Below are 14,317 nucleotides of genomic sequence, written 5' to 3'. Positions count from 1 at the left end.
TACGCCCCTGCACATTATGAGAACCTTAATGCCAATAAGTAAAGTATTAATATACTGCAAGTCTCCAAACCGTGTAAAACCCTGCTTGGTATAAAAGCCTGCTGATTGATAGAGCAATATACACAGCAGTGTGTACACAGCATCCATTTTATGAACGGGTCATTTCTGCAGGGCCGTACTCTACAGCTTAACCCCTTTTAACCCGGGCAAGCTCATAACACTTAACCTACAGTGTAGTATGGAACACACTGTACAGATGCAACCAAATACAGCCAAGCCCTGCCGGAAAGTGTTCACTCCAAGATGGGTTATTAAATCAGTCGCTAGGGGAAAACAGTTTTTCTCCAGAGCAAAGAATAGAGGAACCGTAGAGCTTTGTTATACATTTTTAATGTCTTAATCAGGTACTAGCGAAGTGTCCAGAGGGTTTGTTTTGTCTTCTGCAGATGATAGCACCCATGAGGAGCAGCAGCACCACAGCCAGCGCGGCCCCCACCCCACACAGCAGGGACATATAGGAGGCTTAAAATGAGAGTAGAAGACAAATAAGATCAGTTTCTAGAAAGAAAATAAGTAAGTAAATGCATTTTCTTGTTGTCGTTGTACCTGCTCCAGTCACTTCGTGTACTTGGAGCGCTGTCTGCTTCTGGGTCAGGATGTTCTCCTGCAGCAGGACGGGGCCCAGAGCCGCCCCCCCCTCCCACTGCACCAGCTCTGCACAGGGGGATGAAAAATCAACACTTTATGGCGCATTTAGCCAGCTGATTCAACCATTCATGATACGCCTGAACAATTTAAAACGGATCAGCTCAAAACCAATCCCCTAAAGACGCCTGGTGCCAAATGAGGGTAAGTTAGCTTGTCTAAATATGGGTGCAACCTCTGCTGGTCTGTGGCTGATTATATTTCAGTCCCTGTCGCTAGAAAATAAATGTTCCTATACTTTAAAACTATTCAGAAGGACACACAAATAGCTTTTCTGTGATATCTTTTTGATAAATGTACGGAAACATATTTCGACAGCAGTGGAGATGTTATCAAAACGTATCAGTATGAGATGTTCAGGATTCATCCCATAGTGATTCTGTAAAGCGTACCTGTATCGGCTGCAAGGCTTCGTTTCCACCTCGCCTCGCTGCAGCCGCTCTCACAGCAGTCGCACACCTTATTGTCTCCACCTGATGCCATCCATCTGTCCAGGGACAAGAATAGACGCCGTTACAGAGGCATGGTAAGTTGGAAAAATAAAAATCACATATATTTTCTTTGTGTGAACAAACCTGTCCGCTTCAGTCAGGTAGGAACAGGCTTTGTGCTGCGAGTCGATGGGAACGGAGACTTTCGTTGCCTTCATGCGACATGTGATGTAGAGCTAAGGACATTTGAACACATTTATATTCAGACTGCATTTCCACTTTAAATCAAATCTTTCAAGAAGTAGAAATGGATGCAACTGCTGCTGAAAAACAAAACTTGCACGAAAAGGTGACCAAATAAAACTGCCGTTGCCTCGATTAAAATTACACATTTCTCTTGGTTTTAATCATTTTAAAAATAATTTCTGATCATAGAAGTACACAACCTAAAATCTATAAAATGTTCCACTAATCTTTAGACATTTTAAAGCATAAATGAGTACGTTAAAGCAAAGCTCTGATTGTACAGCAATACACTTTTCTGATTTGATACTGGCTCTTATTTATGAACTTACAGTATATTAAGGCACTCGGTTTGACACTACCTGAAGGAGCTGCCATCACCTCAGTAGGAAGGAATTTGAGCTAAGCACCGACGGCAACGGAGGGTATTATAGCTGTCAAACAACACTTACTAATGTGTACATTATGCGCCAACTTAGCACGCATGAGACAACCGTGGAATGTGAATGCAACACTTCGCATGGTCAAATCAAGATCAGATCGCTCGGATTGTAAAAGCATGGAAGGAAAAATTGTTAAATAAATGACTTTATGATTCAAGAATCTCGCATACTTACTGAATTGCTGTGATCTAGCTGGAAGGCTTCCAGCTGGAAATGAAGTTTATCCTCCTGGCTCCTCTGCATGAAGTAAGACGTGGATCCTGCCGTCTCAATATCGCTCAAACACCTTATATGGAAAAATACAGGCGCTCGATTCATATTCATAAACACAGGCAGGCCGTAAACGCTCCCAATGGGTACCGCATGACGTGCACATAAACCTCAATCTGGCTCTTTTAGGCAAATACTGCTTCATGAATGTTTACCCATGGTTGCTGATGAAGGGGTAGCTGGGCTGAGAGTTGGGGTCGGGGGTCGTGGTGGCCACGCAGCTGTCCACGTAGACCCTCAGAGGGACGTGGTGACCCTGGAGGACCGCCGCCTCGATGTGCATTATGTCACTCAGGAAGAGAACGCTGGAAGGCCTCTGCGTCTGCCAGTCCTCTAATCCAATACAGAGGAAGGAATAACTATAAGTGGAGGAGTAATGTTCGGCCATCAATTTGGATTATATGAAAGCTAAATGATGCCCATGGGGACGAGTGGGTCAGTGCAACAGCAGGGAATCAGATACAGGCACCATAATACGGGAAAAGTACTTTAAAATAGCAATACATTCATTACAGATGAAGCGTCCTTAACCTGGAAGAAACACGGAGGCAAACTTGTTTGAAAGTGGCCCGATTTCTGGGGACTTTCCTGTAGTGTGTCAAATAGGTTTCTGTGCATAACGAACACCTTTTTGAACATTACATCATGGAAACATGTCGGTGTAGAGGCACAACATTCAAATATGAACCTTGTGACAACCCCGTGGTGGCTGCTGTACCCCGTGTGTGTCCTTGTGATCAGCAGTGATGGGACCCACCTGTGGCGCTGATACAAGGAAACACACAGGTTACAGCAGCCACAATTAGCACGATAGGGCCCCGATAAAATGTTCAAGTTTATTATACAATGAGCTAACGGGCGAACTTTTCACAACAGACAATGTGTTGCAGCATTAATTAGAAAGCATAATCAGCTGTTTTATTGATCACTTTATTGTGCAACTGACCCCTCGAGGTCAACTGCGCCTTCAAGGCTTTAATTTCAGCTCATCACCATTCTGTTTTTCAAGGCACTGCTTAGCATCTTAAACAACGTCTGCGAGGCCTTAACGTGATTGCAATTCCACCCGTCGCTGGGGAAATTAACCAAAGCGCCGGGTAGAGAATCTGAGTTTTAACTCGCAGAACATCAGCTCAAGGTTTTTTGTTTTTTTCCCGAGCGTGTTGCCCACCTGTCATGAGACTCAGGGAGAGGTGCAGCTGCTGTTCTGCTAACATGGCGCCGGAGAACAGCGTCCAGGTAGGCCTCACGGCAGCGCTGCTCACACGATGTCTCCTGTGAGGACAATTACAGGAAGGACGGGCATTTCACCGGAGGGAGGCAGAAGGATGTGGGCCACAGACGGGAGGAGAACGTGTAGGCAGGAAGATACGACCATAACATGGTTTCTGAAGGGCTAAGCTACATTCTGATTTTTACTGTTGTAATTTGATGTCTTGTGTTTTGCTATTGCAGTAATAGTGTATTGCATGTACCGCACTTTGGCTCGACCAAAAATCGTTTTAAAAATGTGCAATATAAATAAAACTTGATCTGATTTGATTCAAAACATTAAAAGTGTGGTTTTAAAACAAAACAAAATGCTATTTGAAACCTATTTTCTGGCCAAAGTTACAAGGAAAAAACAGTAGGGATGATAAGACCTTGATGTATTACTATGACTATGAAGTGCTTTCAAAGGGGGGAAATAACGAGACTTTACCTCCGATAGTGGCATTCAATTACCACCTCAGCAAGGTTGGTTTTCAATATCAAGGTGTTGCTAATAGGTGTTGGAGAGTACAGCAGATAAAAGGAGTAGATGAGGGCGACTTCGGTAATCTGAGGGGGAAAAAACTACCGTTACTTCAGATAGCCATGAGAAGCTGGACACCATCAGAGAGACACACACCGTCACTGTGCTGCCACAGTCCTGTAACTCCGACTGGAAGTGCAGGATGTGGTGGGCGGCGTCTACTGCGGCGCAGCCCCCTAAGGTCAGATCACTCGGTCGGATCAACTGACCGTTTCCTAGGAACAAAGAGGGGAAAGGTGCAGCTTAAATCAGGGCCCCATTACCTGAGGCCATTTTCTTTTCCTCATGCAGTCAATAACACTCACAGCGAGGGGAGGTTCAGCCACAGGACAAATACAAAGGTTTCTTAATGTATCACCGAGAGTCAGCATTCAGAATGCTTCTTCTCGGAGTGAAGAAATAAAAGGAAACATAATATTGATCCACAGTCTATAGTCTGTGCCATTTGCAGTAATCAGCACAGTGTCCCATCTTCACCGTTCCATTAAAGTTTCCAATTTGGGTTTCAAACCCTTTCTTTTGCTAGACATCAGAGCAGAAGCCATTTTGAATGACTGTGGATTGAAAACAACATTACCTAGGAAGTTCCGTTTGACCTCTACGGTGACCTCTCCTTCCCCACAGCGCACTGCGATGCTGTTGGCCGGCACAGGCACCCTCTGCTTTTTCAAAAGCGCCCGCCCCTGGAACATCGGTCACATTTCAATTACACTGAACTTAAAATGGTGCCAAACATCAACATGGCTGCATGATGTCATACCTTTGACCGTGGCTGGAAACCTGGGTTCAGATCGGGGCCTTGGAACGGCAGCTTCACAATCTCCTCAACGGGCTCTGGGACCTCTGGCTCCAGCTGCTCCGAGGTCAGCTCAGTGGCTCCAGGGCTCTGCTGGTTTGGAGAACGAGGCTGAGGTGGTTCGGTGGCAGCAGAGTTCCTGAGCTGGTAGATCTTGAGCCGGTGTGTGACAGGAGAACGTTCTGGATCTACATACTCCATCAGGTCTGACTGATGATCTGCTGTCTGTGGTTCTTGCGGCGTTTGGTTCACAGTCTCATTGGTGTTTGACAATTTCTGTGTTGCAACACAAACATATCCAAATGAGAGGAGAAGCACAAACCCTGATAACACCACTTCTCTGAACCCCATTACAGCTTATCACACAAAAACCTGGATTGTTGGTGTGTATTCAGAGAGCAATTCTTCTTCTTCTTCTTCTTCTTCTATAGGGGTTCTTGGCGTCAATGCTGCCTATTGTCTCGTCAGCAAATATAAAGGTGTGGGAACCTGGCTCTGACTCCTCCTACTCCTACTCCTAATGACTTGATTTGACTCCAGCTTGAAGGATTCAATCTGTCCTCACTTCCTTTTCACTCCCCCGGGTGAACCCTTTCTTTATGTGTGTGCCGGCCCCTCGGCCTTAGACTCAGGTCCTGGTTAGCCACTCCCCAAATCAGGAGAGATTGCTGACACCTGATTTGGGTTGACTGCTCAGCTACAAGTATGGGTGCCTGAGCAGTCAGTCTCTCTCTCCTCTTGGGTAGCTTGGCTCTACTGGACCGTGGTTTGGGTGTGCTTTCGGTATATACTGATGCATGTTCACTAGTGATGGCGAGATGAAGCTTTGAAGCTTTCCAGCCAATTGGTTCGCAAAAGGGTTCATCTCATGAGGCTTCATCATGGGCTTCATTTCACAAACCCCCTGTTGGTCAAAGTGTGTAAAACAGGCAGATTGGACATCTGGACCGTGTGCTGTATCTCATATCGAGTTCCCAATGAGTAAAGCCTTAGAATAACTCTAAACAACGAACATTAAATCATATTTTCATTTTAACAATATTGTATTTATTCCAGTTTAATGATTGTGATTGAAAAGCCTAAGGAGGCTGGTACACATTGCAAAGAGGGATTTGTATTCCTTAATAATATTCATAAACGTAACCATGTTGTAGCTGGAGAAAGGCTAAACCATATCAAAGAATACATTTATTAACTACATTGTCTAATTTAGTTGTGGCTTTTATAAACAACAACACATACGTATTGTTCAGTCGTTGAACCAGGTACCCTACGGTCAGGAGTCAACTGCTTTCCAGCTGAGCCACAGCACACACACTAAAGCTCCCTGAAAACACTGCAACATATGTATTCCTGTATTTATTGATGTTTTTATTCCTACATTTATTTATGCTTGTATCTATTTATTATGACATGTTCCGACCTCTATATGAGTGAGGGTCTGAGCTCTCTTGATTCCATCGTGTCACCGGGCCCGGGTGCAGGAGGGGTAATATGGTTCTTAGTATACATCCATGGGTATTACGGGCGTCGTGGTTCAACCGATCTGAATCGCTTCCTGAAGCAGTCACGTGGTATCGACAGGCAGCGAGGCTTCGTTTGTCATCGGTGACGTCACTGGCCCAAAACGATACGAGCCTCGATACATGCTTCACAAAAAGCTTCGGGGATTACTCGACACACGCTCCGAAGCCTCGGCGCAATACGTAACATCATTAATGTTCACACACCCACACATAACTGATTAACTGACTTCATAGTTAATTTAGTTTCTTTAAATAAATGCACTTCAATTGGATGAATCATGTGTGGTCTCCTTCCTTTGTCCGTCCTCGAGCCAGGGCGTGACAATGTGAAAGACAAATTCAATTGAGAAACATCAAGATAATCATGTGTGCATTTCTAGTGTGGAAAATACAAAACATTTAGTCTTTTTGTAATGCTTTTTAAAAGGTAAACACCGCCTGCCAAATCTCCACTTGTCATGATGGTAATGAACAAAGACATTCATAAACAGAAACAAGCCTGACCCTAACAGTGAGAGGCTTTCACTGCCCCCCCGAGACAAATCAATCACTGAGCTTGGGGAGTCGCAGCCCGGGTTTGTTTCGCGCCGCACAGTCTTGAATGTCAAGGCTGCGCGGTCAACAGTCTGCAGAGTTCAGCGGGCGCTCATAAAATCCAGATTTATGATCACGCTCTGAGACTTCACAAATGTCACCACCACCTCATGCATGTCTGTGTGACAGGAAGCAGGGGGCGGGGCTTGAACCTGTGCCGGCAGGCCTGTCAGTCACACATACCTGTTATGAATCCTGCACTCCTGACACTGGTAGTGTTTCATTATTTGAATAGTATATATTAGTATCCAAACAGTAGTATTAGTGTCTGAATATTAGTATTCAACGTACCCAAAAAATAGTATTAATATCTGAATACTTTAATTAGTAACCGAATTGAAGAATTTGTTTCCGTATTTAATTAATTATCCGAATAGTAGAGTTAGGATCAACATCTAAGTATTCAATTATTAGAATAGTAATATTGGAATGGTAGTATTTAAGGTTTCCAAAAAGTAGTATAAGTGTCCGATATAGCAGCCCTTTTCCTAAAAATATGGGTTATTCAAAATAATCAAATAAAGCTACACTTATGAAAATACTATGTGCATAATATCAACTATCTTAGAAAACATGGTGACTTTTCAGAAACATAGCCATTCTTTAAATTCAACCTTCTCATCATCCACGGCTGTTCACAAGGAACTACTTCCATTGAGTGCATATAGATAAAACCATAATACAATTACATTTAAAGAAACTCCTTTTTCTGAAGGCTAATTTAGTTGAATTCACTTCGTCTCCATGAAGACACACTAATCCAGGCTGAATACATTACAGCTCTCTGCTCTGTCAGGATCTCCCTGCAGACTCCCCAACAGAGAGGCTGCCATTGTCAGGAACCGGCTTTTATCTTTTGCTGATCAGCGGCAAAACAAAGAGAGGAGGTGAGTGTGTGTGCTGCTGTGTCTGATGTGGGTCTGATGTGGGTTGTGGTGGGCGAGCAGCGCTCCTCATCGCCTGATTCCTTTGCGTTTCCTTCTGCGTTATTTCTGAGTGAAATGTTTTCCTTTTAGCATGTCCTGGCATGTGTTTTTTAAGACGCTGGCCTCAGAGCCAAACTTTACTTGGTTTGTTGGCCATTTTTAAGAGGGAGCGAAGATGTTGAAAAAGTTGCAGCATGAGGGGGGAAGGGAAGACAAAGTGAAAACAAAGAAGAAGAAATGTGCTTCGGGTCAGTGAACCTCGGGGTGAGGGATAACAGCCAGCAGCCCTGTGGGGAGCAACATGAAATAATAACAGCACGCTGGGCTCTGATTCACGGCCCATCAGCATCCATTTCCAACACGTCCCCACACAAGGACGCACTCTGTGTTTTCCCACACACTCACAAGATACCAGCTCATACACAAAGGGGACACGCACACGCAGAGAGCTAATGGACTTTTATTAAAGACATGCATCACACCTACCGACCACACACAAGGCCACACACACATCTGCACATCGCCTCCACACACTCATATACGATAATGATCTCCCAGCTGAGCATTCAGCCTAAAGCCACTCGAGTTTTGACATCCTCGAACTCTGCACATGGCTGACCTCATGTTTTATCACAACATCCATGACATTTCTCATGAAAGAATCGGTGTCCCGCTCAATAGCCAGGGAAAGGCTTTTGTCACGGTATAAAGGTCTTCAGCACAGCTTGACTGACAGGTGTCATCGCCCTGTGAAGAGCCACCAGCTGACCTTTAACCTCACAGGCTCCAAAGTTTCTCTCAGGGGAGAAACTTCTCATTTTCTGTCTGTTATCTGATTTGTGGAAAATATTTAGCCGACTGTTATGGCGATCTTCAAACCCCAAAGTACACATATATCCATTTCATACTTTTTGGTTTTAAGATCAAACTCAATTGTGCTAACATGTCTTAATAAACCTGCAAAAATATGTAATATAATATTATATCATTGATATGCAGTCACTTGTTGGCGTTATACATCATATGATAACAACCAAGCCATCGTGTGACAACAAAAAAGTACATTTGACCTTTTGTCGATTACGGAAGTATTACTTTAAAGCAGCAGTCTCAAGCTGCGAGACAATTTCCCATTTCCTCAACTGCTTCTCTTGCTAGTACCCGAGGTAGCTTCACTTTTAGCTCCCTTCTGTTCAAGTCAAAATCTATCTCTTTTGTAGCAAAGGTTTTAAAAGGTGGTCTTTAATCACTTCAAATTCAAAATAGTTGTGAACTCAATGGAGAATAAAGGTCAGAACATATCAAAATGTCAACTGAAACCTCCTCTCCTGCCGTGAATAAATCACTTCTTCAGGGTGGAGCGGATTTACTGCCACTGCTCGTTACAGCCGGAGATCCATTTCACTGTAAAGCCTTTTCAGAGGGGAATCTACGAAATGATAAATGTTGCATAATGGCCGCACGCATCTTAGTACACATCTGAGAGACTTCAAACTTCAAATCGCCTGCTATACAATCAGCTGTATGAAGTATGCCTCTCTGACCTGTAGGCTCCTCACTGCTACATTATTACGTACCAACCGAAGTGCTTCACTGTGCCATTTGAACGTGGGTGGCCCCGTTGGGAGTCAAACACTAACAGTGGTAGTGCCATGCTCCGCTCGTGACCTCCTTGACATTGTTTCATCCCGGTGTGTATATCCTCACGGTGCGTTGTTAAATGTAGAAGAGGACATACATGGTGTGCTCGTGCAACACTGCCTTCCTTACACGGGCACACAGTCATAAAAGCCCCCGCTCCTCTCTCGTCGCTCGCATCTTTCTCAGTTATGCTGCAATTCAAGCCTTTTGTTTAATAAACAATTTGTCAGTGATGTATTGAACGCCAGCTCTAATTTGATTGTCTGTGAAATGTGTGGAGGTGGCTCTCCCTCTCTCTCCCTCTCTCTCTCGGCAGGAGCAACAGTGATACTCTCCCCTTTCTTTCCCCTGCAGGTGTGTTTGTGTGTGCATGGATGATGTTGGTGGAGCAATTCTTAAGGGTTTGCAATTACATCTAAACGGCATAATCGGACATGATGGATGGCGATTACCTTTCCACAATGTCTAGACCTCCGCTCCACCAGCGCAACGAGGTTATCGGGGAGGGAAATGATAAAAGATGTAATAGTTTTGTTTCGCTCCCACTTCACTCCCTTTTTCTCCTTTCAAGCCCCCCTGTGGTGGTGACCCCGGCAACATCTCCAAAGACAAATCGGTTCGTTTCCTGGGTGAAATGGGAGGAATAACTTACTTCTGCCCTATTACAGCAAATCAGGAAATGTTTAGAAGGGAATGTTTTTCATTGTTTTGCGATTTCATCTTCATTTCATGCATTCTTTTCTGTCTGAGGGCGAACAAAAGCTCTTAGACAGGAAATAAGGCATGAAATAACTTTGTGTTGTGTGCATTTAAAACATTACCAGGCTTCCAAAAGACAATTCTGGGCTGAAATGATCCATTGCTTGTCTTACTGTAAAGCCAATAGGTGGCACTGTGGTACCAAAATATCGGTGCACAGCAGACGCTCTTAGGGAAGAACAAACCACATCCCAGTAAGTGCAGGGCGGCAGGTGAAACGAGGTGTGTTGTCTTCCGTATCCCTGCTTAGAGGAGGCAGCATGACACGCTTTATTCCAACCACAACAGGGATGCAAATGAGAGTCTTGAAGTTGGCAAAAGGATGCATTTAGGATCCAAGGTAAAATGTTAAGAGGACAGAATAATTGAGAGATTTTGCCCTGGCAATTTCTCGCAAGGTTCGTGCAATTATCTTGTGACTCGCTCGGTGCTTTAATTGAAATAAGAGCAATGCATGCGTGTGGGGTGCAGCACAGTGCAGACAGAACTTGGGTTGGCTGGTGTGCACATGGCAACTGGAACATTTCACGTTGTCACACATGAAATAGCAGTCTTCTCTGTGAATGAGGTCAGTCAGGAGATGCTGCAGCTCACACCGTCACCACCAGAAGAGGTAACATTTATGAGCTTCCTGTCAAATGAATCTCTCATTGTGCTTGTTCATTCTGCCACTGTGACATCACCAAGCTGGCGATGGCGCCCGCGCGTTCCCACGAGAGCCTCATTACCCACAATCCCAGAGGTTGACTACCATCACCTGAAACGGCACCATGCCTCTCCTTTGCTTCTTTTTCTTCTCCGTGTTTCCGCTTCGCTGATCAGCCATCGCTGGGGGAGCGTCACACAGATGTTCAGCGCGGAGGCAAAAAACAACAAACAACTCAAAAATAGACATGATCCCTGGTAGAAATGCACGATTCATGTCCTGGGTGGGGCTGTCACTGCTGATGTGTGAAACAGAGAAGAGGAGAGGCTCTGATCAACAGGCCCTCGTGCAGCTGAGTCCACCTCATGGACTTGAAATGCCTCTGAACCTGCTGCGAACGCCAAGGCGCCCATGTTTGTTGCAGTCTCTTTGATCAGATCTATTTTTTCCTTGCACTTGATTTACCGGCCGCGGAGATTAGATGTGCGAGGCAGTGCTTCATCTGATTGTGTTTATTTTTCCGCCACTGTGGCAGCTGAGCTCAAAAAGGAAGAAGTTGTCCTCGGGGCTATTGTCGTGGCTCAGACATGTGACACTCCCTATACCCCACTGTCCGACCACTCTGATATGTTTATCTTAAAGGTTACTTTAGCATTGAAACTAGCTGCCATTCAAATGCAAAGCAGAAACAAACGACTTTGTGCAATAGCCTCTGGCAGAGAAATCATTCTAATGTCTGCAGCTCGCCGCTCTGACAGTGAGAGAAGAAAAGTAGTTTCTCCCTGTGACATTCGGGGGGGGGGGGGTATTTACCTTGTAAAGATCTTGACATTTCACGGCACGCTCTAATAACATCCTGAAATATGAATACGAGTGCAGAGAGTGGAAAGGAGCCCCGCAGAGCTTTTGTTAACAGGTATTGATTGATACTAAGGGGGTAGGAAGGAAGGAGCGGAGGGAAGGGGCCACGGGGAGCCTCTCTTCACTGATCATCTGTTAACCTTGTCAAAAGATCTCACCTGCTACCTCCAACTGGCCGGGGGCGTCCTCCACGGTCATCAGAGAGGCTGTTATTTCCTTATCAAAGAAACAAATCCAGCCGAAAGCGTAATTCACATGTTAGACAGAGGATGTAAGACACGGGGATCGATGTTTGGAAGCAACAACTAGCAGCGGTGGGGACCATACTGCTGCAAGACAGGGATGGACATCTTTCGGAATATGGCTGCCACTTTAAAGCTTCAAAAACTAACATTTTAAAGAACAAGGCAAATCATGCTTGTTTTTGCTAAATACGAATATATCTTGATCTTCTCACCCCCCCCCCCCCCCCCCCCCCGCCCTGATGCCTGGCTTTAATAATCTTGCTCTATTATTAAGTTTCCAATCCCATCCATTACAATGTTTATATAGATTTCCCTGAGGCTGTAGCTTAATGCTAACACCTGAATTGCCAGGTTTCCCATCTCATTTAAGCTAATTGGCACTACACACAAAGTGTAGCTGCATGTGTCATTAGATTTGCATGGATTTAGTAAAGCTGATGGATATATAGTTTACCTGAAGCACAGGCCTGTACTCTTTTAACACAGAGCTACAAGCTTAAATGCACAGTCCTACAATGCTAAGATGACAAGTATAAATTATATTTGGAGGTATTTGGGGCAGATTCCTGCTGAGGTTTGAGTGCACGGGTTGAACTGCACACTGCAGCCCAAATGTACAATATGAACTTTATGATTGCTGTGATCAAGAAGAACCCGAGGGAAATGAAAACGAGTGCATACATTACCGCATTTTTATTCAAAACCTCCAGGAGCTCAAGACGAGTGCATACATTAATGTTTTATTCTAATGACATGTAAGTTATTGCACACAGTAGCTCCGGATAATTCTCCTGCCGTGGTTCTAAAAAGCAGTTTAAGGTAATTACAAGAGATTGTTTTTAATGGAAGACTTGCTGCAGCCGAATCAATACTTACAGTTCGAGACAGTGCTGCATCATTTGCCGAAATGGCCACCATTGATTGGTTACCATTAGTCATTATAATTTAATTTTAAATGACTGTAAGGAAGGATGGGAAAACTAACTGGGATATTTTGTTGTTTGCCATAATATATTGCTTTTCTTCCAAAGGATATTGCAGAGGAGTTGCATGAAAACAAAGTTCATTTCCTGCCCCGAGCGATACTGAGTAAACCCGAGTACTGAGTGAGCTTCAATTTCGCCTGATTCACTGTAATGGCTTAACAGTTTTGTTTCGATGCTGCAGACGAATGTGTCAAAAACAACTTTAATTAACAGATGATTTCGCTCAACTGAACAACTTCTGCATAGCTCATTATCTGACGAAAGTTCGAGCATCTAAAAACTGAGTCGGGTAAAAGGTCAAACATTGGAGTCAAACGCTGTGCTAATGAGCTTGAATCATGCCATTGACCACCCACGTGCTGTTGACTCTCAAGCACTTATAGATTTTTCGCCTCAGTTCCACTCGACTCCACGACCTTTCACACTCATCTTTTCTCTCCATCCATCTCTTATCGTTTCCTCCAAACCTTTTTTTTTCTCTCTTAAACGTTCTCAAACATGACAGGTCTTTGATTTCCCTGAGTTGCGCTCTCTCTCCGGGCGTGACTGCGGGAATTAGAGAGGATATCAGATAACAGAAAAGCTGCTGATTCGGCTCTTTGCACCAACAGTCCAAGATCACCTGGAGGGCAGCTGGTCTTATAACCGAACTGCTGAAGTAATCATGAAGGACACTGGCTGTCTCTGAACTCTGACCTCTGATAAAAAACATATTTGTGGAGGGACCTTACTGCTGGTACACTATCACCTGTTATCATCATGCTTACATGTCTAAAAACTGATTTGTTGCAGCAACCAAAACTTAAAGTGCTTAACTCAATTGTTCTTCTTTGCTTACATTTAAAGCTGCATTGACCAACATTTGATATGAACAAAAGGGAAAGGGAGCTGAGCCAGAAGGCAAAGCTCTCTGTCTACCGGGCCGTTTTCGTTCCTTCCCTCACCTATGGTCATGAAGGATGGGTCATGACCGAAAGAACGAGATCGCGGATACAAGCGGCCGAGATGGGTTTTCTCCGCAGGGTGGCTGGCGTCTCCCTTAGGGATAAGGTGAGAAGTTCGGTCATCAGGGAGGGACTCGGAGTTGAGCCGCTCCTCCTTCGCGTCGAAAGAAGCCAGTTGAGGTGGTTCGGGCACCTAGTTAGGATGCCACCTGGGCGCCTCCCTAGGGAGGTGTTCCAGGCACGTCCAGCTGGGAAGAGACCAAGGGGTAGACCTAGGACCAGGTGGAGGGATGATATCTCTTCGCTGGCCTGGGAGCGCCTTGGGATCCCCCAGTCAGAGCTGGTTGATGAGGGGAAAGGGACGTTTGGGGCTCTCTGCTGGAACTGCTACCCCCGAGACCCGACCACGGATAAGCGGGAGAAGATGGATGGATGATATGAACAATGGATCTTATGATGATGTGTGACCGAAGCAAAGCAAACAAGGAGAGTGAATATTGGATTAA

At 44.7% G+C, this 14,317-nt stretch overlaps 1 protein-coding gene across 1 annotated transcript; it reads right to left on the bottom strand.

Moving 5' to 3' along the window:
• Positions 1-373: 373 nt before the first annotated feature.
• On the bottom strand, positions 374-5,237 carry LOC117459729 (zona pellucida sperm-binding protein 3-like). The gene is made up of 11 exons (XM_034100818.2): positions 4,648-5,237; positions 4,465-4,570; positions 3,984-4,102; positions 3,795-3,913; positions 3,264-3,367; positions 2,248-2,425; positions 1,997-2,108; positions 1,281-1,372; positions 1,098-1,192; positions 607-714; positions 374-522 (listed from the first exon to the last, which is right to left on the bottom strand). Exons 1-11 carry the CDS (start codon positions 5,032-5,034, stop codon positions 401-403), a joined length of 1,542 nt encoding a protein of 513 aa, XP_033956709.1. The 5' UTR covers positions 5,035-5,237; the 3' UTR covers positions 374-400.
• Between the last annotated feature and the right edge of the window lie 9,080 nt (positions 5,238-14,317).

The sequence above is a fragment of the Pseudochaenichthys georgianus genome, chromosome 2 (genome assembly GCF_902827115.2).
Source record: "Pseudochaenichthys georgianus chromosome 2, fPseGeo1.2, whole genome shotgun sequence".
Lineage (NCBI taxonomy): Eukaryota > Metazoa > Chordata > Actinopteri > Perciformes > Channichthyidae > Pseudochaenichthys > Pseudochaenichthys georgianus.
The sequence above is the reverse complement of the archived record's forward strand: the minus strand, read 5'-3'. Positions and strand labels throughout refer to the sequence as shown.